Raw genomic sequence first — 22,610 nt, 5'->3', positions numbered from 1 at the left:
CAGGATTGACTGTACCGCCCTATTAGGGTCCAACTAGCGTCTTAAGCCGCAACCTTCAGGCACCCAATCAGGACTCAAATAGGGGAAAATGACAGGTTTGGGAATGATTTATCCTGCAGGACAGCGCTTTTCCGACGCACCCCAGGGCACGATTTCCATACAACAAAATGTGGAGAGCTGTTGTGATTGCTTTTCAATCAAGCGAGACAAACACTAATTAGATTTTTTTTTTTTTTTCTTTTTTTTTTTCTTTTTTTTTTTTCTCGGGACTGTGTGGAATTAGAGGTTTCTTTCGCGGAGCGTGGATGACTGGCACTTCTCTGATAGCTTCGGCGATACTCCCTCTGTCTGCGGCCCGACTGTTTACCGCCAAGACTTTAATATAGACAGAGAGAGAGAGAGAGAGAGAGAGAGAGAGAGAGAGATAGAGAGAGAGAGAGAGATAGGAAGTGCTTTTGCGGCACACGGTTAGACTTGGGGAAAAAAAAAAAAGGGTGTTTGGGTATATTAAGCTTAAGAGCTTTTTGATTTCTGTTTGTCTAATTTGCCGTCCGTCATCGGCGTATTAAATCAGGAGTGTGTTGCAGACACCGTATTGTTGTTGACATGGAGAAAAATGGCCGTTCCTTTCACTTCCACTCCCTCCTCCCTTCTTCATCTAGTCCTCCCCCTCTGATGTCTACATCAATCCTCGAAACTGTGCTTTACCCAACTCTCTGCCTGAAAACACACTCTGCATTACTGTAAATTGCCCATCCAGCACTACAGACATGGATTTATCCTGTATTGATTTTATGTGTCCACTATTTCATACTGTATACATAACAATATTTTAACTATAGAGACATCATACATATATTTATATGTACATATATACTTACTCATGTATGTATGTATGTAAACCATATATATTCTTGGTAACACTTTACAGTAAGGGTCACTAAGTTAAGGGTTAAGCATTAACTAACCCTTAATTAACAGTTAACTAATGTGTCTGGTAATCATTTACTAATGTGTTCATGTTAACTAAGGTATTCATTTATACGTTATTTAATAGTTTATAAAGAAGTGAGGGAAAAGAGTTGTATTGGTAACACTTTACAATAAGGGTCACTAAGTTAAGGGTTAGTTAATGCTTAATTAGCATTAACTAACCCTTAATTAACAGTTAACTAATGTGTAATTTAATAATGGTGTTCACGTTAACTAAGGTATTAATTTATACATTATTTAATAGTCTAAAAAGATGACTAAATGTATAAATGAATACCTTAGTTAACATGAACACCATTAGTAAATGATTACCAGACACATTAGTTAACTGTTAATTAAGGGTTAGTTAATGCTTATTAAGCATTAACTAACCCTTAAGTTAGTGACCCTTATTGTAAAGTGGTACCCATATATATACTTACTCATGTATGTATGTATGTAAACCGTATATACGTTTATTTTTGTATAGCATATTTTTCATAGTTATGAATCCATATTTAAGGAAGCAATCGAAACTGTACATAACAGCTGGAAATAAGTCCATAAATGTCAGTAATCCATACTCTTTCCCATAATTCCCTCTCTTACAGTCTACTTAGCATGTGTTGAAACTGTCAGTAGCACAGGCTATGTTTATATAACCACACAACTGTTTATATAATGCTTTATTTTTGCTGTTTTTCTTGCTTATTTTTGTGCTTATACTCTATTTTCCTATGCTATTGTTTTTTTGTTCTGGCTGAATCCCATGACTTTTTGCTGCTGCGATTGCATTAAAGTCTCATATTATCTTATAAATGCATGATGTGTCAACGGTGAAATGAAATGTTAGAATACAGAATCAAATGCAGTTTTACTCTCATGGCATTTTTTTTTTTTTTTATCATTTTTTCTTTTCTTTTCTCACAGCTCGGTGTGTCCATACCATGCCAGCATGCAAATCCACACATCAGGGACTTGGCATCTGACTGATCTGATTCACCCATCATCGTTTTTTGATATTTCGGATGATTCGGAGCAGATCTGCGGACGACGGGGGCTGTGGTGATTTGCGATGCACCGCGCCCCATGTTAATGACGCTCTGTTTTCTCTCTCTCTCTCTCTCCCCCACCCCCCACCCCCCCCACCCCCCCTGCAGACGGACGCAGCGCTGATGTACGATGCCGTGCACGTGGTGGCCGTGGCTGTGCAGCAGTCTCAGCAGATCACCGTCAGCTCATTACAGTGCAACCGTCACAAACCGTGGCGCTTCGGGAACCGCTTCATGGCCCTCATCAAAGAGGTAGACGCCCGATTCTCTCTCTCTCTCTCCTTAACACACACACACACACACACACACGGAAAACACACACTCGCAGGAAAAAACAGATGGGAGAGCGAATGGGGAATGGGAAAAAAAAACGCTGTGGCAGTCAAGGGGCAAGGGCAATAGGAGGAAATAGAAACAATTTATCTGTGTATTTATTTATATGGAAATCATTTTTTTCCCGGTGCGTATGTAGGTACGCGGGCCCCCCCCCCCCGGTCCCCCAGGAGGAGGCGCCGTCTTGACCCCGCTCTTGTGCGTCTCAGCGTTAATCGTTCACGCGGGGAATCTTATCTTATCTTGAAATGTTTTTTTTTTTTTATATGGTTTTTTTTTTTCGTAATTGTACCCACAGTGCGCTACATTCGTGAAAACTGGGACGGTTAATCCAAAACCCTGATGTTAGCGGAAAGGGTAGTCGGGCAGTCTATATTTAGGGTGCACCCCCCCCCCCACCCACCCCCAACACACACACACACACACACCCCCCTCCTATAGTTTAAGATTTAAACTATAGAGGGATGGTAGGCGTAGAGCAGTGATTCTCAACTTTTTTCATATCAACGACCCCTAATTTAGTCCACATTAGGGCCACGGACCCCCATTTTGATGACATTTTGTCTCTCGGACCCAAATCTGAGAATATTTTTATTGTCAGATATGATTTTGTCCAGAATCCCATGCCTATCTGTACTGTAGGTAGAGAGATAACAGAGAAACTATGATCAAAACTGTCATTCTTCTACATTCTCTAATCGTGTTAACTTCTTTGTAACTAAAATAACAGCAAAGTTTAATAATTCATCAGTTTGCTGGGGACCCCCCCGGAACCTCCTGAAGGACCCCTGGTGGTCCCCGGACCCCACGTTGAGAACCACCTGCCTCGAGGAAGGGGGGAACCGCGTAGATTTGGTCATATTTACATCGAGCTCCTCTTCCCTCTCATTCCTCTTTCTCTCTCTGTCTCTCTGGCTTTCCCATCTTCCCCCTCCATCTGCTCTTTTCTGGGGTGTTTTTTTTTTTTTTTGTCCTGAGACTCCCAAGCCTCTCTCTCTCTCTAAGCCTATAGAGTCACTCTTGGGGGAAAGCCAGCCCGTTTTACAAAAGGCGACGCTCTTTAGCTCGATGGCTACCGCGTCACTGGCTGAGGCCCCGCGCTTAATCCAGAGTGATGCTCTCCACAAGCTTACATGACACTATCTTTTTAATGCTCCCTCCCACTGGATCTCTATATAGTGTGTACAGCGCGACCCAGCTCAGCAGATGACGGGCGTCCTCTCGATCGCTTGTATGAAATGGAATTATTCTTGCATTGGAACGCATGTGGCATGTTTTTACCTTAGGCGAAACATGCTCTTTGCAATACAGATTACAGAAAATATGCCTTTCCATACAGCATGTAGGCAGGCTCAGTCATCTGCAGCAGGGGTTAGCAAACATTTTCATGACGTGGACCCGCAAATAGAGACACATATTAGGGCCCTTAGATACCCATTTGATCAGGTTCCGTCCCAGAGACCCATATGAGAAGATTTTAGTTGTTGATTTAGTATTGAATTCTCAAACTGTCAATACTCAACCTGGGAAGATAACAGTGGTGAGAGTGAAACCTAGGATTACAATAGTCATTCTTACAGATTCTGTTATTGGGGTCATTTCTAGAGAAGTACAATCTGTCATCGTCTGTCGGTCTGACGACGATTAGACTCTGGGGGCGACGGCCAATATTTCTGGGTTTCCGGTGTAGCCAGCGGACATCCGGGCCAAGACTTCCTCTTCTGTGCACCGGTCATTGTTTACAGTCCGATTAGCAACTCGAGACGCGAGAGGCGAACGTTTCTCCACACAATACACAAACATTGATACTTTTTGTAGGTGTTTTAGGTCCAGACGACATTTCGGCTAATCTCTATAAACAGATATCTGCATATGAGACGTCGTCTCTCAACTCCAACTCCATTCTCACGTCTCAAGTTGCTAATCGGACTTTAAACAATGACCGGAGCACCGAAGAGGAAGTCTTGGCCCGGATGTCCGCTGGCTCCACCGGAAACCCAGAAATATTGGCCGTCGCCCCCAGAGTCTAATCGTCGTCAGACCGATAGACGATGGGTTCCGAGATTGAGAGAAGTATAGTGGAATTAAACTATTCCTACATTTTGCTGGGGACGCCCTGGAACCCCCTCAAGAACCCCAGGAGGACCCCCGCTTTGAGGACCACATGGCAGTTTGATGGGACATGGGACATTACCCTCAATATCTCTATTTTAGAGACCAAAGCCTCCTTAGAAGCCCCCATCGCCCAAACTTTTGGCACTTGAATCATGAGGCCATTGAGGCTGGTGCTTATTGAACAGTTGGTGTTAGAGCTTGGCTCAGGGTCACTGGAAAGGACCGACCTCTTTTGCTTCAAGTCAATACCTCTTCACACTTCGCCTACAATAAACTGGTATTGATTGTCCCCCACCAAAGAGGGGACTATGGATCGGTCTCCATCCGTTAGTTAGTTAGTTCATTCGTTCGTTAGTTAGTCACACTGTAACGTTGACTTTGTGCTGCTAAAGGGCGGCATTGACAATGAATGGGGACTCAGTGGTAAAGCAGGTCATACAGTTAAAGTTATCATAGGTAACATAATAGTCTACACACGCTACACACTTGGAGACATCAGACTGGGTTGATGTGTTGAAGTGAGTGTCAATGTGTTGACTACTTATATCATATTACCTCTTACCTACTGTGCAATACCATATATCACTTATCATTTAGCATTTATATTATTCATAACACGCACACTCCTGGTGTTGTATGTTATATTGTATATTGTATTATAAATTGTATTGTAGTGTATATTGTGTAATGTATGGATTGTATTTATTGCGTATTGTAGTTCTTATGTTTTGTACTGTATTGAGTAAAAACAATTACACTTACTACATTTCAAGATATAACTTGTAAACCTAATTCTGAGGAGAGTAGGCAACAGAAATATATGGTCAATGTGTCCTTTCATTGTCCCATATGAAAATGCTTATACAATTTCACTCATATTTCAAGTACACTCAGCAATCAGTGACTGACCCAAGGGTGGAACTACATCACTGGTGGGGGACACCATGTTTACTATTTGCTTGTTTATCCTATTTGGACAGGACTCACTTGAATCGGACATCCGACCATCGCATTCGTGACGGTGGGAAGTTGAATAGTCGCCAAGTTTGTGATTTTAATTTGTGCAAATCTGTGAAAAGGCAGAGGAAAAAATTAAGCAGAAACGTCTTCTGCAAAGACAGAGGTCTCCTGATAATGTGGATTTGTATGTACATCCACGTTCCAGTAATTTGGGGCTCAGCACTGGCTCCACAGCACTTTTTGAACTGGGAAACTTTTCTCATCTATTTATTTTGACCATCGTGGGACACTCAAACTCTCAATTGAAAGCCATTCTAATGAAATTCTGTTATGTGGGTTAGCAGCTCCTGAAGGCAGGGTGAGGCAGCTTTCACTGCAGATTTTGCAGACTGTTGAGCAAAATCCTCCCGCACCACACTGGAATGACGTCACAGGCTGATATCTGAATTTTAATAATAAGCCAATATTGGCCACATATAGGGTCAGACCCATATATCATTCTAAACCTCCACAAACATGCTCTAAACCAGTGATTCTCAACCTTTTTCATATCATGAACCCCTAATTTAGTCCACATTAGAGCCACAGACCCCCATTTGAGGGAGATTTTGTCTCTCAAACCCAAATCTGAGAATATTTGTATTGTTAGATATGATTTTGCCCAGAATTCCATGACTATCTGTATTGTAGGTAGAGAGATAACAGAGAAACTATGATCAAAACAGTCATTCTTCTATATTCTCTTAACTGTATTAACTTCTTAAGTTTAACGATTCATCAATTTTCTGGGGACCCCCTCAAGGACCCTTGGTGGTCCCCGGCCCCCACGTTGAGAACCACTGCTCTAAACAAATGGAAAGCATGGGAGCTCCCCACTTCCATAATTTGTAATAGCCCCATTGGAATAGGACATGGTACACCGACTTTTCCCCCATTCCTCATTGAATAAATGAAGGCATCAATGGACACTCAGTGGTATCAATGGAGAGGGATTCAGTCAAAATAGTATGACAAATGCTTTCCAACATAGTTGACTGTGCTGAATGAGTAACTTCCAGACGTGTGACTCCCACTCGCCTAACTAAAGATAGGTCCTGAACTCACCAGCTTCCAGCCAGAGTAACAGCTCGATGATTCGCTGTGCTCGAAAGAAAAAAGCCTTTTCTGCTCTGAGCCACTTTCATGCCAGATTGTATCCTATCACACCCCTCCGTATCTGTAAAGATTGGGTAATTACCTTCCCACTGTCGCGAATGCAACCCCGGAGTCTACGGAGGTGCCTTCACACCAGAGAAAACTACGTGGATAGAAATGGTGTGTGAGGGAGTGAGGAAGAGAGGGAGTTTGTTGCTTGGACTGGCTTGCCTTTACGCTGACATCAGAAGCGAGGATGCAGATGTGATGCGGATGCTTGACTGTCTTCTCTCTCTCTTTTTCTTCTCTCTCTCTCTCTCTCTCTCTCTCTCTCTCTTTCTCCAGGCCCATTGGGATGGCCTGACAGGGAGGATCACTTTCAACAGGACCAATGGCTTGAGGACAGACTTTGACCTGGATGTCATCAGTCTCAAGGAGGAGGGACTAGAGAAGGTGTGCTTGTGTGTGTGTGTGCATGACTGCTTTTTTTGAGAGACCCCCTTTCCACCTGGTATCAACATGCGTCCCGGGGTGATGGGATAAAACACACACAGTCCAGGTGTAAATGCAGCCAAGATGCATTGAAGAGCCGATCATCCAATCCACCTCTGGCGGAGATAACACATTAACACCAAGTCTAAATGCATTGCATCTACAATCCATTTATTGGAGGTCCTCAGCTCTTGGGTAACAGTAGCTTTGAACAGCTGATCGCGTTTCTAAACTTACAACTTGGCCGTCTCAAAACAGAACGGAATACAAATATTTAATTTCTGAGCTGTTTTGACAGAAAACTGAACATTTTGCCACTGATGTGTCTGATTTTGTGTTTAGATGTCAGCATGCTGATTACCTAGCTGACCGTAGTATCTGATCAGCTACTCTAACCATCAGTGTCTTGTTGTTAACACATCTGATTTTCCCACTGGCAAACGTTACATGGCCAGTAGCTTGTAGTAGCTAGGAGTTGCATTTGCTTTGCTAAATCAGCAAACTGGGTAGTTACCTAGCTAACAAAGCCAAACACTAACTGACTCTTCTCAAGGGAGCGTATCTATGTTCCCAAGGTCCTATGTTCCCCAGTTCTACATATGTGCTCTCCCAGGGTCCTATGTTCCCAGGGTCCTATGTTTAACCCTAACCCTAACCCTAACAGCTGTGGTCAGGGCTCTGGGTAAACATCTACACACAACCAACCTAACCCCAACCCTAAACCCTAACTAACCATATTAAGCGAATACAGAGCTGGGGAACATCTTTTTCAGGTTCCCATTATGTGCTATATAGAGCTGGGGAACATAGGACCCTGGGAACAAAGGACCCTGGGAACATAGGACCCTAGGAGAGCACATATGTAGACCTGGGGAACATAGGACCCTGGGAACATAGGACCCTTTGTCATGTTCCCATTATGTGCCATATAAAACTGGGGAACCTAGGACCCTGGGAACATAAGAACGACTCCCCTCTGGAGCTACAGCTTGAGAGACAGTAGAGACTAGGGCTAAAGACAAGACAGTTTACTGTTTCACAGTAACCTACATTTTGGAACAAATCTACCTCATCACACTATTCACTTTTACTGAGAACATTGAACTGACCTACGGCCACACCACAACAAGCTTTTTCAGCTAGCACTTTCTTTGAACTAGCTCTTTTTCTTCCCTAATTATATATTTAGACATTACACAGCCAGTTCTCCAGAGCAGAGAGATTTGCAACACAACTACAAAGCCAAGAACTACGGAACTAGAAATAAACTGGATCCATCCATCCGGGCATCAGGCAGCTCAGATAGCCTACTAGCACACTGAGAGAAGACATTTGCTGTCAATTTTAAGTACGTTAAATATTACTAGAGGAAGTGACGCATGAAAATCTGTGTTTTGGCAAGGGATTGGCGAGGGAAATACGATTTTAATGTGTCTACCGGAGATGCATTTTGATGCCAGGTGTACATATATTCCAGCTCCATCAGCTCTACACACAGTGAGACGCACGTTATTTAGATTTATATGGCACATAATGGGAACATGACAAAGAGTCCTATGTTCCCAAGGTCCTATGTTACCAGGGTCCTATGTTCCCCAGTTCTACATATGTGCTCTCCCAGGGTCCTATGTTACCAGGGTCCTATGTTCCCAAGGTCCTATGTTCCCAGGGTCCTATGTGCTCTATATAGCACATAATGGGAACCTGAAAAAGATGTTCCCCAGCTCTGCATTCGCTTAATATGGTTAGTTAGGGTTAGGGTTGGATTAGGGTTAGGGTTTATGGTTAAACATAGGACCCTGGGAGAGCACATATGTAGAACTGGGGAACATAGGACCCTGGGAACATAGGACCCTTTGTCATGTTCCCATTATGTGCCATATAAATGTGGGGAACATAGCACCCTGGGAACATATATATACGCTCCAGTTATTACCAGGTATAAAGGGGGTCCGTATGTCATGGCATGCACTCGTATATGAATAGGTGTGTGTGTGTTGTACTGTCTCTCCAGTGTTTAGCAGTCAGCCTACTTAAGATTCATGAGCGTAGCTGCGGGAGAGGGAACTTTAGAAATTCCTGCTAACACCATCGATACGAATAACATTCTTCCGTGCGACTGCAAACACTTCACACTCCGGCATCCTCACCGGTGTTTCGCCTCTCAGGCAGCTCCTGACCTCCAGTCTGTGTGCTGTGTGCGCCCGCACCTCCATGAATAATTTACTCTATTAATAAAAACCCCTTCAGAAGCCCTCCAGCCTCATGAAGGCTGAATTAAAGAGTTGATTTGCAATTACAAAGCCCTATCCTGGGCCCCCCCCCTTCGCGCCGGGCATCAGAGGAGCCCCCGAGGAGTCCGGGGGCCGCCGGTGCCGGTGGTTGTTCGAGTGTGTTTGCCGGGTCCCTGGTAGTGATGGCTGAGGAGGCCGGGGGGAGAGGGAGAGGGGTGGGGTGGAGGGGTGGGGGGGGTGTTTGGATGGGGGGGGGGGGGGGGGGGTGTCAGGGAGGCTCTGGGGGTAAGGAGACTTGAGGGAGAGCTGAGAGAGGACAGCGGAAGCCTAGAGGCACGATCCGATACCCTCGTCATCATCCTCTTCCCCCCCCCCCCTTCTCTTTTCAATTCCCCTCAATGCTGTGCTCCAGGTCCTTCACCCCCCCCCCCCCCCCCACCCGCAATGAATTCTGTACAAGGCCAGGGGGCCGATCCAGAGCCTAGATCATCTCTAACATTATTTCCTGCAGGACTCTCAGTATAAGCAAGCGCCCCCTGACAGTGTTCCGGGTTCACACAGCTGTCAACTGTGTCCTAAGGGTGCTGCGCATTATTCTCTGTATGTAGTCAAGATGAAGAGGCAGTGAAGTGTGTGTGTGTGTGTGTGTGTGTGTGTCCGCTTGTGTCTTTGTCAGTGTTGGGTGATAAGGCGTTATTCACGAATGTTGCCGGCTTTTTTCCCCAGTAACGAGTGGTGAGGCGAATTTCTATTTCAACTTCAGAAGTTGTTACGTTTGTTATCGCCACCCTCTGAATATCAGATTGAAGTTGAATTATACACAACTGTATCCCACACCCCTACCCCCCCCAATCATCATATTTACTCATGGAAGTATTCCCACTACTTTTTATGAGAAATGGTAGAAAAGTTGACTTTCTCCGGGTAGAAGTAGTCCCGCTTCTTTTGATTTTATCCAGTAAAAGTCTGAGAAGAACATTGGACATCGACGCTGTCTGGTCTCCTGATCCTTCACAGGAGAGGAAACTGAGTAATCTCATATTCTGAAAGAAAGAGAGGATGCGAGTGGCAGGTTTGAGGGTGTAATGCAGTGGTTCTCAACGTGGGGTCCAGGGACCACCAGGGGTCCTTGAGGGGGTTCCAGGAGGTCCAGCAAAGTGCTGAACTGTTAAACTTCACCATTATTTCATTTACCAGAAGTTAACACAGTTAGAGAATGTAGAAGAATGACTGTTTTGATCATAGTTTCACTGTTATCTCTCTACCTACAATACAGATAGTCATGGAATTCTGGACAAAATCATATCTGACAATATAAAATATTCTCAGATTTGGGTCCAAGAGACAAAATCTCATCAAATGGGGGTCTGTGGCTCTAATGTGGACTGAATTAAGGTCCTTGATATGAAAAAGGTTGAGAATCACTGCATTAGTGGACTTTACATCTCTTACCCTGACCTGCAACCACTTTACAGATTAAATAAGAGTTGATTTTGTTTTCCAGATTGGAACCTGGGACCCTCCTAGTGGCCTAAACATGACGGACAACCAGAAGGGGAAGACGACAAACGTCTCCGATTCCTTATCCAACCGATCACTAATCGTCTCCACCATACTGGTATGCTTTTCTCTTCTTTCGCCAGGCTAAAACGTTGTTCGGCACAGGAGATGCCGTAGATTCACCTTATTTGTCTGAATTCAATTCTGGTGTCAGGATGGTCACTGGTGGGAAATCTTCTCCACACAGGAAGTGAGGAAACTTAAAGGTCCCATATTGTGTAAAACGGGACTCCCCTTGCCTCTTTGATGATAAAGGAGTTGGATGGTCTATCTAAACATGGTGAAAGTATCAAAATGCACGGTCGCCAACTAAATCCACACAATCCATATTAGAAAAGCGAGCCTCTAAACGAGCCGTTTGGACTTCCGTAACTTTGTGGCGTCACAAAGGTTCGCTCATTAGCATTTTTGTAAGAAATAATAGACTAACAAAGTGTTTTTTTTCAAAGCGGTTGAGCGGTTGTCATCGTTTATTACCGGAGAGTTTTCCCTACCTGTAGCTGCCTCTTGAAACGGTTGGCCGATCGGAACAGAGGGGTCGTTAATATTAATGAGCCTTAAAGACACGGCGACAGAAACAGCCTGTTCTTGGTAAGGCTCAGAGAGATGCTGGCAAATGAGTGTGTAAAAACGGATTGAGAGTGTTTTTGGTTCATGACACCACACACACAGCTTTGAATGGACAGAAAGACATAAAATACAACCCTGGACAGTGGAGAATATGGGACCTTTAAGAGTGAAATAGAAACATTACATATTTTGCCTCTGTCATCCTTTTCGTATGCTTTAATGTAAAGCATCGGCCGGGTTGATAAACATGATTTCTGGGTTTTCAGCCCTTACCGTACCGTTTGCTGCCATTCGTGGCCGCCAGCGTGCGAAGTTGCCTCGCGCAGCTTTAAGTGTTGAAATTTGTAGTCAAATCACATCGCGATGGTGCTTTATGTGGGCCCAATTATAGAAAGCTAGAAGAGCTCTCAGCCCCGACTCCCTCAAAAGATGTCATTATTTTAAGCTTTTCCTCTTGAAAAATCCTTTAGTGCCTCGCCTAGGCTGGCCTCTCTCTTTCGAGCACTTTCTCAGGATGCCGTGCTCCGACTCAATTGAAGTAGAGTAGCCCAGAGCACTGCACTCCCAAATTGCCAGTTGACTTCACCACTGTGGAGGACTCCAATTTGGCGGGAACGGGGCCCGGGCAGGGCAAATTGACTGATTGATTGTCCAATAAGATTTCATGGTTTACGGCTCTCCCTCCTATCTAGCAATTTATCATGCCTATTGCGGTATTGTCTCTCCTGCCAAACCGAGGAATTCAGAAAGGAAATCTGAGACGAAAAAGAGCGAATTTAAAACCCTTACTCTCTGACCTTTATCCAGACGATCTGCTTCTCCCACGATGATATTTTACTTTACCTTCCATCGGCCGGGCGTCATTGCAACGAGACTGTTGCGGTTGCCGTTTTGTTTCTGTCATTCAACTTCCCCTTACCTATTGTCACTCGCTTGCCTGTGTGTGTGTGTGTGTGTGTGTGTGTGTGCGTGTGTGTGGGCGTGCACGTGCCCCCGCACACGTGCCTCGTGCGAACCGCCGCAACAAGCGATGGGGGGGGGAAACTTGTAGAACGAAGAGAAATTAAAGCCCGACCTGATCCTGTTATTAAGACGCTGAGCGTAAAAATAACAATATCAACCAAATTGCGGGTTGTCATTATTTATCGCGGGCCTCCTTTCCTTCCATGCGTGCTGCGAAGTGATTGGATTGCTGTTATTAGTTAAGACTCCGCGCCGCTGTAATTGCCGTATCAGGACTGAGTCATGGGGAGATCTGTGATGGCTGTGAGCAGCGAGAAAGAGGGAGGGAGGGCTGACAATAATTGGGTTTGTTACATTTGATTGATGCGCACTTTCATCCAGCTTCTCATCATTTTCTCAGGGATTATGTACTATAAAACACGATGTAATTACTGCTGAGATCTTGGCCTATCAACAGCTTATCTACTTTGGAAATCGCTCCCGTAATGTCGTGGTGGAAATGGGAGTACCTTTAGGCTAATGGGCCCGGTGCTGTGGTTGCCTATAATGTCTTAGGAGAGCGGAAAAGCTTCCACCGGTGGATAGAAACAAGCCGCGGTTTTATAATTCGTTGCGTGAGAATATGGGAGCGCGGTTTCCAAAAAGAGGGAAAATGTTCAAACTGAGGCTTGTTGATGCAAAAAAAATATTTATTGGCATTGCAAAAAAAAAGTGCAAAAAAATAAAAGAGAGAATCTCCTCCTACCTACTCACAGTACTACTGCTGTTGTTTCATAATGCAGTGGTTCTCAAACTCTTTCATATCAAGGACCCCATTTGATGAGATTTTGCCTCTCCGACCCAAATCTGAGAATATTTTTATTGTCAGATATGATTTTGTCCAGAATTCCATGACTATCTGTATTGTAGGTAGAGAGATAACAGTGAAACTATGATCAAAACTGTCATTCTTCCACATTCTCTAATTGTGTTAACTTCTTGTAAATGAAATAATGGTGAAGTTTAACAATTCCTCAATTTGCTGGGGACCCCCTGAAACCTCCTCAAGGACCCCTGGTGGTCCCCGGACCCCACGTTGAGAACCACTGTCATAACGCGTTGCAAAATACATTCATTTATTAATTCATTTCCTCTGATTATATTGTTGTAACCTGTGTACTATTCAATTTAAAAATACTACAGTCACCGTATGTATTATGTGGTTGTGATATGGCTTTAGGGCACCAATTATTAGCGTGTGCAGGAAACATACATAATGCTGCAGCCTTTTCCCTCTGCAGGGTGTAGGTGCTTAATATGCTAGTCATCACAAACAATTAATTGAAAAAAAAAAAAGAATTCAATATGTGACTTTTATTTACTCCCATTGTGCAATCTGTCCGTCAGGCATCAGGGCGATTTTAACGGTACAAATCTTGAGCTCGTTCCGCAAAGGCGCCTCGGGATCAAAGGTGTCTCAAACGAGGAGGGTAGGAAGAGATAGAGGGGGTGAAAAAAAAAGAAAAGAAAAATGACCTCCGGTTTAGATCAGGTTTCATTTCCGTTCTGGCTCTCGGCATTCAGGGGCGGCTGCTTTTCGGATGAGACGCGAGGAAATGCAAACAAGCTTCCAAAATGTGTCGCATGCAGGAAGAGGAGACAGATGTGAAAATGCATTAATTAGCTGACACCACGCATTAATTAGATCCTACTGACAAATAAGCACTGTAAAGGATCATTAAGCTAAATGCTGGTGCAATCAAACATATGTTGTTAGCGTAACATTATATCCTGTCGATTATCTACCGCATGATGCACCTCATCTTTCTAATGTGTCTCTGGGAGCCTCGGTTGCCATCAGCTGTTCATTTGCAGGACATTAACCATATTGTAATACAACTACATAACTGGAAATATAATAGAACGAGGAACCGTAATAGCCGACGGTTCATTCTGTATTTTACACAACGGTCGTTTAGCCGTGCAAAGGTAAACGCTAATGAAATATAAAGCTCGCTATTTCATAAATGAGTATAATACCTCACTCCTGAGGTTGTAAACGATGCTTTATGTCGCATGGAATATTTATGAGTTCGTTCTTTTTGGCGCATCTCCCCCCCCGCTTAGCAGACACGCCGCGTAATCTGTGAGTGTTTGCATTAAAAAGGTTGGGTCAGTTTCATTTCTGGGAATAAATGAGTGCATTCAGAGATGGGTTTTTTTTTTTTACATTGAGTTTTCCTTTTTTTTTTTGTACATCCCTGTATGTTGAAGCCAATGGGCAGCCTTCCATCACACCATCGCACGCTGAGAGCAGCCGGACGATTCCCTTTGTTCTCCGCGATATAGCCGCGCAGCATGGGAAGGGGATCAATAACACAAAAATAAATGTTTAAAGACGACTCAAATAAGGCAATATCTTTTTTTTTTTTTTTCTGCAAACGCAAAATCCATTCCTTTTAATTTGCCAGAGAAGAATAGGAATGATTTTGCATTTAAGGTGGTGGTGGGGGGGGGGGGGGTGTCTTTGGATGCAGCATCGCTTTAATTAGGTTTGTTTTAAAGAGTATAGCCCCCTCTCTCTCTTCTGCTCTCTCTTTTTTTTTAATTAAAGATGCTCTGGCCTCCATCTGCAGCGTGGCCTCGCTGCATGAGACGGGTGGTGTGTGTGTGTGTGTGTGTTGGGGGGGGGGGGCATGTCTTTCTGCGTGAAGCGGGCCTGAACACACGCAGATTACACAGCAAGAAACACGTAAGCGCATCCGGTGGCGCGCTTGTGTGTCAGATTATGTATTTATGTGTGTGTGTGTGTGTGTGTGGGGGGGGGGGGGGGGGCCTCTGTTTATACGATTAATTGGGATTAAAGCGTTCTGAGTAGTAGCTGGAGCACCAGCGCCACCCGCTAATTAAACTATCATTAAAAATTCTTTTTGAAATGCGGGAAAGGTTTTTTTTTTTTTTTCAACGCCAGCTCCTTTTTTTTTTTTTTTTGGTGATTCATAAAAGAAAGAAATTGATAAATCTCCATCCGGGGGGGGGGGGGGGGGGGGGGGTCGATGTCGGAGCGAATCGAACCCGAATAAACAAAATTGCATGAATTATTGCGTCATTTCGATGAGCGCGGCAGGAGGAGGTTTGAAAGCTGACCAGGAATCAGATTTGGGTGCAAACCGACCTGCCAGCTGTAAATTTCCGGTTTCACTCTCTGGCTCTTGCTCCTTTATATATAGAAAAACTACTTTTTTTTTTACTGTAGCTACTTGTCTTTGCAAGAAAAACGTGAAACGAAAACCTCCGATGGATCATTTCCAGTTCCCACCAGAAGATAACCGTGATATAATGCAGTGATTCTCAACCTTTTTTCATATCAAGGACCGCTAATTTAGTCCGCTTTATGGCCACGGACCCCCATTTGCTGAGATTTATTTCTCTGGGACCCAAATCTGAGAATAGTTTTTATTGCTAGATATGATTTTGTCCAGAATTCCATGACTATCTGTATTGTAGGTAGAGAGATAACAGAGAAACTATGATCAGAACAGTCATTCTTCTACATTCTCTAATTGTGTTAACTTCTTGTAAATGAAATAACGCTGAAGTCTAACAGTTCATCACTCCATCAAGGACCCCTGGCGGTCCCCGCACCCTACGTTGAGAACCACCGCTATAATGGACCACAGGTGTTGTCGTCTGGTACAGTGAGAGGTGCTCCGTGTTAATGTGCCGAGTGACTGTTTATGATAATTACTGTCGTTCGGTTGACAGGAGGTGAGAGGTCATAAGCCGCTAATGGGCTGACAATGGCTTCTTTGTGCTCAACACACTAGATAGCAGTTATTGCAATAGTTAACATGGCAGCAGATAGAGACAGAGAGAGAGAGAGAGAGAGACAGAGAGAGAGAGAGATTCCCCACAGAGAAACAGGCGTGATGTGTTCAGCGTCTGATCGCTCAGCGTTGTTGTGGCAGACTGTTTGTCGATGGCTTTCTCGCGGTTGCCCAATAGACAATCTTTGAGTGGGTTGAAGGATCACCACTGTAGTTAGATTTCATCGCTTTTCAAGGTTGAGTGAGATAATGCTATGGCGCCGCACACCAGGGTGAAGGCCAATACCATATGTTCTGATTGAAGTTGCAGCAGCACTCAGCACTCCAGCGTCTCAAAAAGGTGTAACTACCGAGTCTGAGTCTGATGCAAATACAACCCGAGAGAACAGAGGCTCCATTTAAGAGCGGTGGTTCTCAACGTGGGGTCCGGGGACCGCCATGGGGTCCTTGACGGGGTTCCAGGGGGTCCCCAGCATATTAGGAATTAGGTAACACTTAACGATAAGGGTCACTAAGTTAAGGCTTAGTTAATGCTTAATAAAGGTTAGTTAATGCTTAATAAGTGTTAGTTAATGCTTATTAAGCATTAACTAACACTTAGAACACTTAGAACTTATTAATTAACAGTGAACTAATGTGCAATTTACTAATGGTGTTCATGTTAACTAAGGTATTTATACATTATTTAATAGTTTATAAAAATGACTATTAAATAATGTATAAATGAATACCTTAGTTAACATGAACACCATTAGTAAATGATTACCAGACACATTAGTTAACTGTTAATTAACTCTTAACTCTTAACTCTTAATTAATGTACCCTTATTGTAAAGTGTCACCAGGAATGATTTAACTTCACCATTATTTAATTTACAAGAAGTTAGCACAATTAGACGATGTAGAAGAATGACTGTTTTGATCATAGTTTCACTGTTATCTCTCTACCTACAATACAGAGTCATGGAATTCTGGGCAAAATCATATCTACCAATACAAACATTATTTTGAGTTAGAGAGACAAAATCTCACCAAATAGGGTCTGTGGCCCTAGTGTGGACTACATTAGGGGTCCTTGATATGAAAAAGGTTGAGAAGCACTGATTTAGAGCATTTAGTGAAAAACAAACCAGACTAACAAGAGTCATCAATTGGTAACAATTTTCCTGGTTCAACTAAATGAAAAGTATTATACATAAGAAACTATAGGAAAATCTAATGTTCTATAATAATCAGCAAATATGAGTACAGTACGAATCACTAGTATTTCCATTAACACAAAACATTTTTTCTTTTAGGATGGGTCTTACAGAAGTTGATGATTCAGCGTATTTTTAAATTTGACCATTTTCATGCCAAACAAAATGACAAGTATTCAGTGTTTCCCCCAGAATTGTATTCTTGTCAGGGTGGAAAAGCCTCTGAAACAGCATTTAGACCATCATGGGACACTAAAACGCTCCACTGAAAGCCAGACTAATGAAATTATTTTAGGGTTAGCAGCTCACCCCACGTATTCATAGGAAGCCTGGGATACATTATTGCTTCTAAATGAAGAACCAACAGATTTGTGGTAATTTTGTGAGCACACACACACACACACACACACACACCGGCGGTGCAGCTGTAACAATTACAGCCAAGATTCTGCTCTTCCACATTGTGTTGTTCTTCACAGCCATACTGTAGGTCTGTCACAAATTGCCATGCTTCAGGCTTACCTGATATTATTCACTTTTACTTAGACCAATATCCACACACACAGGCCAGCTGTGTTGCTGTTGTCAAATTCCGCTCTGGAACGAAGCTCCTCCCGGCCCATTCAGCAGCTTTTCATTTTTTTTTTATAACATCAGGGTATCCAATTCCAGACAGCATATGACCAAAAAAATCACAATCATATACCAATATATTTCATGTTTTTCGCTGAAGTTTCTCATAAATGAACAATCCTCCATCTGTCTTTTTTAAAGTTTAATATCACTTTTACCTTAACTTGTAATTGATTTTCTTCCAGTCCCTGCAAATGGATGATAGAGCACCTATTTTTGAGATTCAAAATTGGTATCCAATTCCGGACACTTACTTACGGTATATTCATATACTGGATATTAACCCTTTATTAACCCTTCCTGTACCTTCACAATGTTACAGATACTTGTAAAAAGTGCAGGCTATGTACTCAAAGCTCTTATTTTTCCATTTATCAGCCAATACTGATTCTGTACATGAAGTAACTGTCGCCCAAAGTGGGATTTAAGGCTTCCCGCTTCTTGTTCGTGACTAAGTTTGTAACTTAGTGTTTTATATGCTTAAATGTGTATAGATATTTATGAAATGTGATACCTAGCTTCTGAAATGTGTATGAATTTATGTCACTTAGCTTTCGGTTGGGAACTCCGTATAAAAATGCCGGTAAACACCGGAAATTATGCGAGTGACCGGAATTGGATACAATTCTGTTAGCCTTTATGCACGGTCCTTCGCTAGGTTTGTCCTTTGTCACCCTCTAGTGGTCGGAAAAATGACTTATCGCAGCTTTAATGTAGCCTGCCAGTGGCCATTTTGGACACGCCTGACCAAATCCAACACACACTGTAGGTGGAAAAATGAGTCTTACCCTTGTGGGTCAAAATGAATGAGCAAAGGTTCAAGAGTCTTCTGTGAAGTCCTTTATTCATGCATGCATGGTTCAGTTCAGTGCTACAGATAAGCGTATAACAAAGAAGTGAAGCTCAATACACTCGCTTTTATACACTAGAGTAAACAAAAACATAAATCTCGGCATAAAGCCAAACCCACAGTTCAGATTTCTTGACTCAAAGCCAAAAACCTCACCTAATATGGGACACACGGAAACACACGTATGAATAGCATAAACTATTATTCACCTATAAGAACACTCAAAATCATTCCATAACCATATATAGTACACGTGCACGCATACATGCACTGATTACCTCACCATGGTATGTAGAGAAAAAAAGACACCACTCTGAGAACAGGAACAGAGTGTGTTATTTATATAAAAAAAACACAGTATTCATTTTATTTCTTACAACACGCTGTGTGATATGAGCCGCACCACAACAATGTTTTTCAGTTATCCCTCTTTTTCTAGCCGGGTTATATATTTAGACATTATTTGCTCACAGACAATTCTCCAATGGACCTCCATGATGGCGCCAGACGTGGTGGGAGGTTTGTGGTGCGACTGCAAAGCCCACACCGAAAGCCTTTTCTGTACTCACACTGGAGTCATTCCTATGTTCCCAGGGTCCTATGTTCCCCAGATTTATATGGCACATAATGGGAACATGACAATGGGTCCTATGTTCCGAGGCTCCTTTGTTCCCCAGTTCTAGGGTTAGGGTTAGGGTTTACGGTTATGGTTATGGTTAGAGACCTTCAAAATCAAATAAAATGATAACCATTGGTTTTGTTGTGTTTGTATAGCTGTTTTGAAGCCTTGTTCAAAAAAAAAAACTGGATAATATTTATGAAATATTTTTACTTGAAACAGGTCAAATTTGACCCGAACACAATAGGAGGGTTAATGTGTGTTAACAGAATATTGAACTGGGGAACATAGGACCCTGGGAACATAGGACCCTGGAAACATAGGACCTTGGGAACTTGGGACCCTGGGAACATAGGACCTTGGGAACTTGGGACCCTGGGAACATAGGACCTTGGGAACTTGGGACCCTGGGAACAAATAAGAAAACACCTAGGAACATCATATTTGTAGGATGCCATGCATAGGCGGATTCGTAGTTTTTGCTGGTAACTTTGAGAGTGTCATCAGTGTAAGTTTTACTCATACATATTAATGTTTCTTTTTAATATAAGTGTTAAGTTTATGTTTAATGTTTGCTATTTGTGTTGATTGTAATGTTTAATGTATGTTTTTAAATGTGGACCCCAGGAAGACTAGCTGTGCTTTAGGGCAAAGCTAATGGGGATCCTAATAAATAGACAAATAAACAAATAGGACCTTGGGAACTTGGGACCCTGGGAACATAGGACCCTGGGAACATAGGACCTTGTGAACTTGGGACCCTGGGAACATAGGACCTTGGGAACTTAGGACCCTGGGAACATAGGATCTTGGGAACTTAGGACCCTGGGAACATAGGACCTTGGGAACTTGGGACCCTGGGAGCATAGGACCCTGGGAACATAGATGCACTCCCCTTGCACTGTGCGGCTCACTTTTTCACATTTTCCAAAAGCAATCTTATCGGCAAATCGCTCGCTCGCCCTATTTTAGGAAGCGATGTCATAACAGGAAAATACAGTGATGATAGGGGGTTTTTGGGGTTAGGGTCTTCTCACAGAATAGCTCAGGCTCAGCTGGTGCTCGAGGCCGAGGCGGTGAGTGATAAATAGTCCTGAGCTGAGCATATTGGATGAATACAAGACCAACATCCCTTTTGAAAAGACAACAAGACCGCTTCTCCTTCAGGAAAATCTAATATCGAGAATATCAGCGATTGTTGTCTCTTTGTCAACGTTAATACTCGTACCAAAAAAAAAAAAAAAAATCACCTGTATGGATTTGAAAAGCACTGCCGTGCTCGTTCACCGCTGACACCGTGGCTCAGTTACCATGGCGATGGGGCAGGAAAGCAAACACTGCTTCCAGCTTGGAGGGGTTAGATGATGGAGCGAGTGTGGAGGAAAAAAAAAAAAAAGAAAAAAAAAAGGCTGTTAGAAGAGAAGAAAAGAGCGGACACACCTACTGTACAACGCACTGCTGGTCACTGTGAGTGTGTGTGTGTGTCATTGGTTCATTGATAATTAAGACTGATAGCTGTGCCTTCTCTAAAAAAAAAAAAACCCAAAAAAGGGAAGTAGGTACACGCATTCATATACTCTTCACTACACTACTGATGTGTGTGTGTGTTTGTATTCCTTGACATTCCAGGCGCCCCTGGTATTGATCTTCATGTGGACAGTGCTTTCTGTTCTTTCATCAAGATTACATCAGTAACCTTGCAGCCGCTGAGGTGTAATGTACCAGCACATGCACTAGATACAGTATGTTACGCACCAAACGGTGTCAACGCCGGGGAAATAATGGCATTCGGCCGCGGTTGGAAGTGGTTTTAAAGGAGCTTATTCCTCAACCGAGCGACCCGGGTTCAGGCCCTGCTGAAGTGTCTACACCGAGCCTTCTAATCGGAATAGTAGCCCAGTCCAGCTACGTTCCGGTCGTGCACTTCACTAGGTAACTTCTGGGCGAGGATTTTCCGATGCCATCTCCTACATCTGCGGTGGGACAGTAGATCCTATAGCCCCGTGGGAACTTGGGACCTTTGGGGTCTTCGGGGTGTCTCCGTCTGCCTGGCCCGGAGGCCGATTCTTCTGCAACGGAAGTCAGTGGAACCTCCCTCGTTTAATCAACGGGTTAAGGAAGTACTCGCTATGATTCCGTTAGAGAAGTCGAGATATAATCGGAATAACTCCCGGGATAGATAGAAATTAAAAACTGGGTCCCCTTTATGGAATTTGTCGAAAGCATACCCATCACTTGATATCATTTTCTTACATACACATGAGATAGCCAGTTGGATTCATCGATGCATAATGTTGTACAATGTTCCTATTCTAAACACTGCTTAACAATGTACATGTCAGGAATTGTCTGCAACCATATTATAGGTATTTATTTATTTATTTACTTTTTTTTTTTTTTCCTCCACTGAGGCCTTGGGGTGGGTGGGGGGGAGGTTGTTCTATGTTGCCAGTGTTTGTTTTTATTTTGTAAACTGAAAATCTATAAATAAAGTGTTTAAAAAAAAAAAAAAAGAATAGTAGCCCAATCAGAATAAAAATGCCTCGTATAAACGCCTCAATCAGAATAAACTGGCCAATCCGAATGAAATTTCATTCCGTTTGAGAGGGGTGGTATAACCCTTTCATAATCCGGTCGATGGATAAAATTTTGTCATCTAAACGCTCATTCCGATCACTTTCTTTATCTCGCCTCTTTCTGCACACGCTCGCGCATTTAACGTAAGTAACGTCAATTACGTTACCCTTTCTTCGTTCTGATTCCATACTGTGGAGCATGTAAACGCACATCAGCAAATGTCCCAATGTTAATAAGTGTTGATTGGACTCATATAAACACTGGCAATGTTTCAGAGTTAAATTAACACTGACAATTTGACTATGAGGGGTGGAGTTTCGCAGCTGACTTCTGATCCTAAAGTTGATCCTAAAGCTCATTGCTGTGGCGTTTCCGCACTGCACTGTCCAGAGATCACCTGTCAATCAAACCGTTTGGGCGGAGCTTGGGTTTTCTGTTGACTTCTTTTTTGTCTTTTGGCTGTTCAGCCATGGTGGCTATCGCTGCACATGCTAACTACCCAGTTCTTCTTCTGCTTATTCTAAACAAACCAGAAATGTAA

The 22,610-nt window shown here is 43.1% G+C and overlaps 1 protein-coding gene across 1 annotated transcript in view; it reads left to right on the top strand.

The window, feature by feature from the left end:
- Positions 1-2,132: 2,132 nt before the first annotated feature.
- Positions 2,133-22,610, top strand: part of LOC139648538 (glutamate receptor ionotropic, kainate 2-like) — a gene marked incomplete at both ends in the record, with an annotated part of 50,025 nt that continues 29,547 nt past the window's right edge. Inside the window, 3 exons of the mRNA XM_071524697.1 lie at positions 2,133-2,276; positions 6,912-7,019; positions 10,797-10,910. Coding sequence (XP_071380798.1) covers positions 2,133-2,276; positions 6,912-7,019; positions 10,797-10,910 — 366 coding nt within the window. The remainder of the gene's footprint in view (positions 2,277-6,911; positions 7,020-10,796; positions 10,911-22,610) is intronic.

Source organism: Centroberyx affinis, unplaced genomic scaffold (genome assembly GCF_046629955.1).
Source record: "Centroberyx affinis isolate AG114_WGS23_722 - 3 ecotype Tasmania unplaced genomic scaffold, CSIRO-AGI_Caff_v1 ptg001225l_1, whole genome shotgun sequence".
In the NCBI taxonomy this organism is placed as follows: domain Eukaryota; kingdom Metazoa; phylum Chordata; class Actinopteri; order Beryciformes; family Berycidae; genus Centroberyx; species Centroberyx affinis.
Note: the sequence above shows the minus strand (reverse complement) of the source record. Positions and strands in the feature narration are given on the sequence as shown.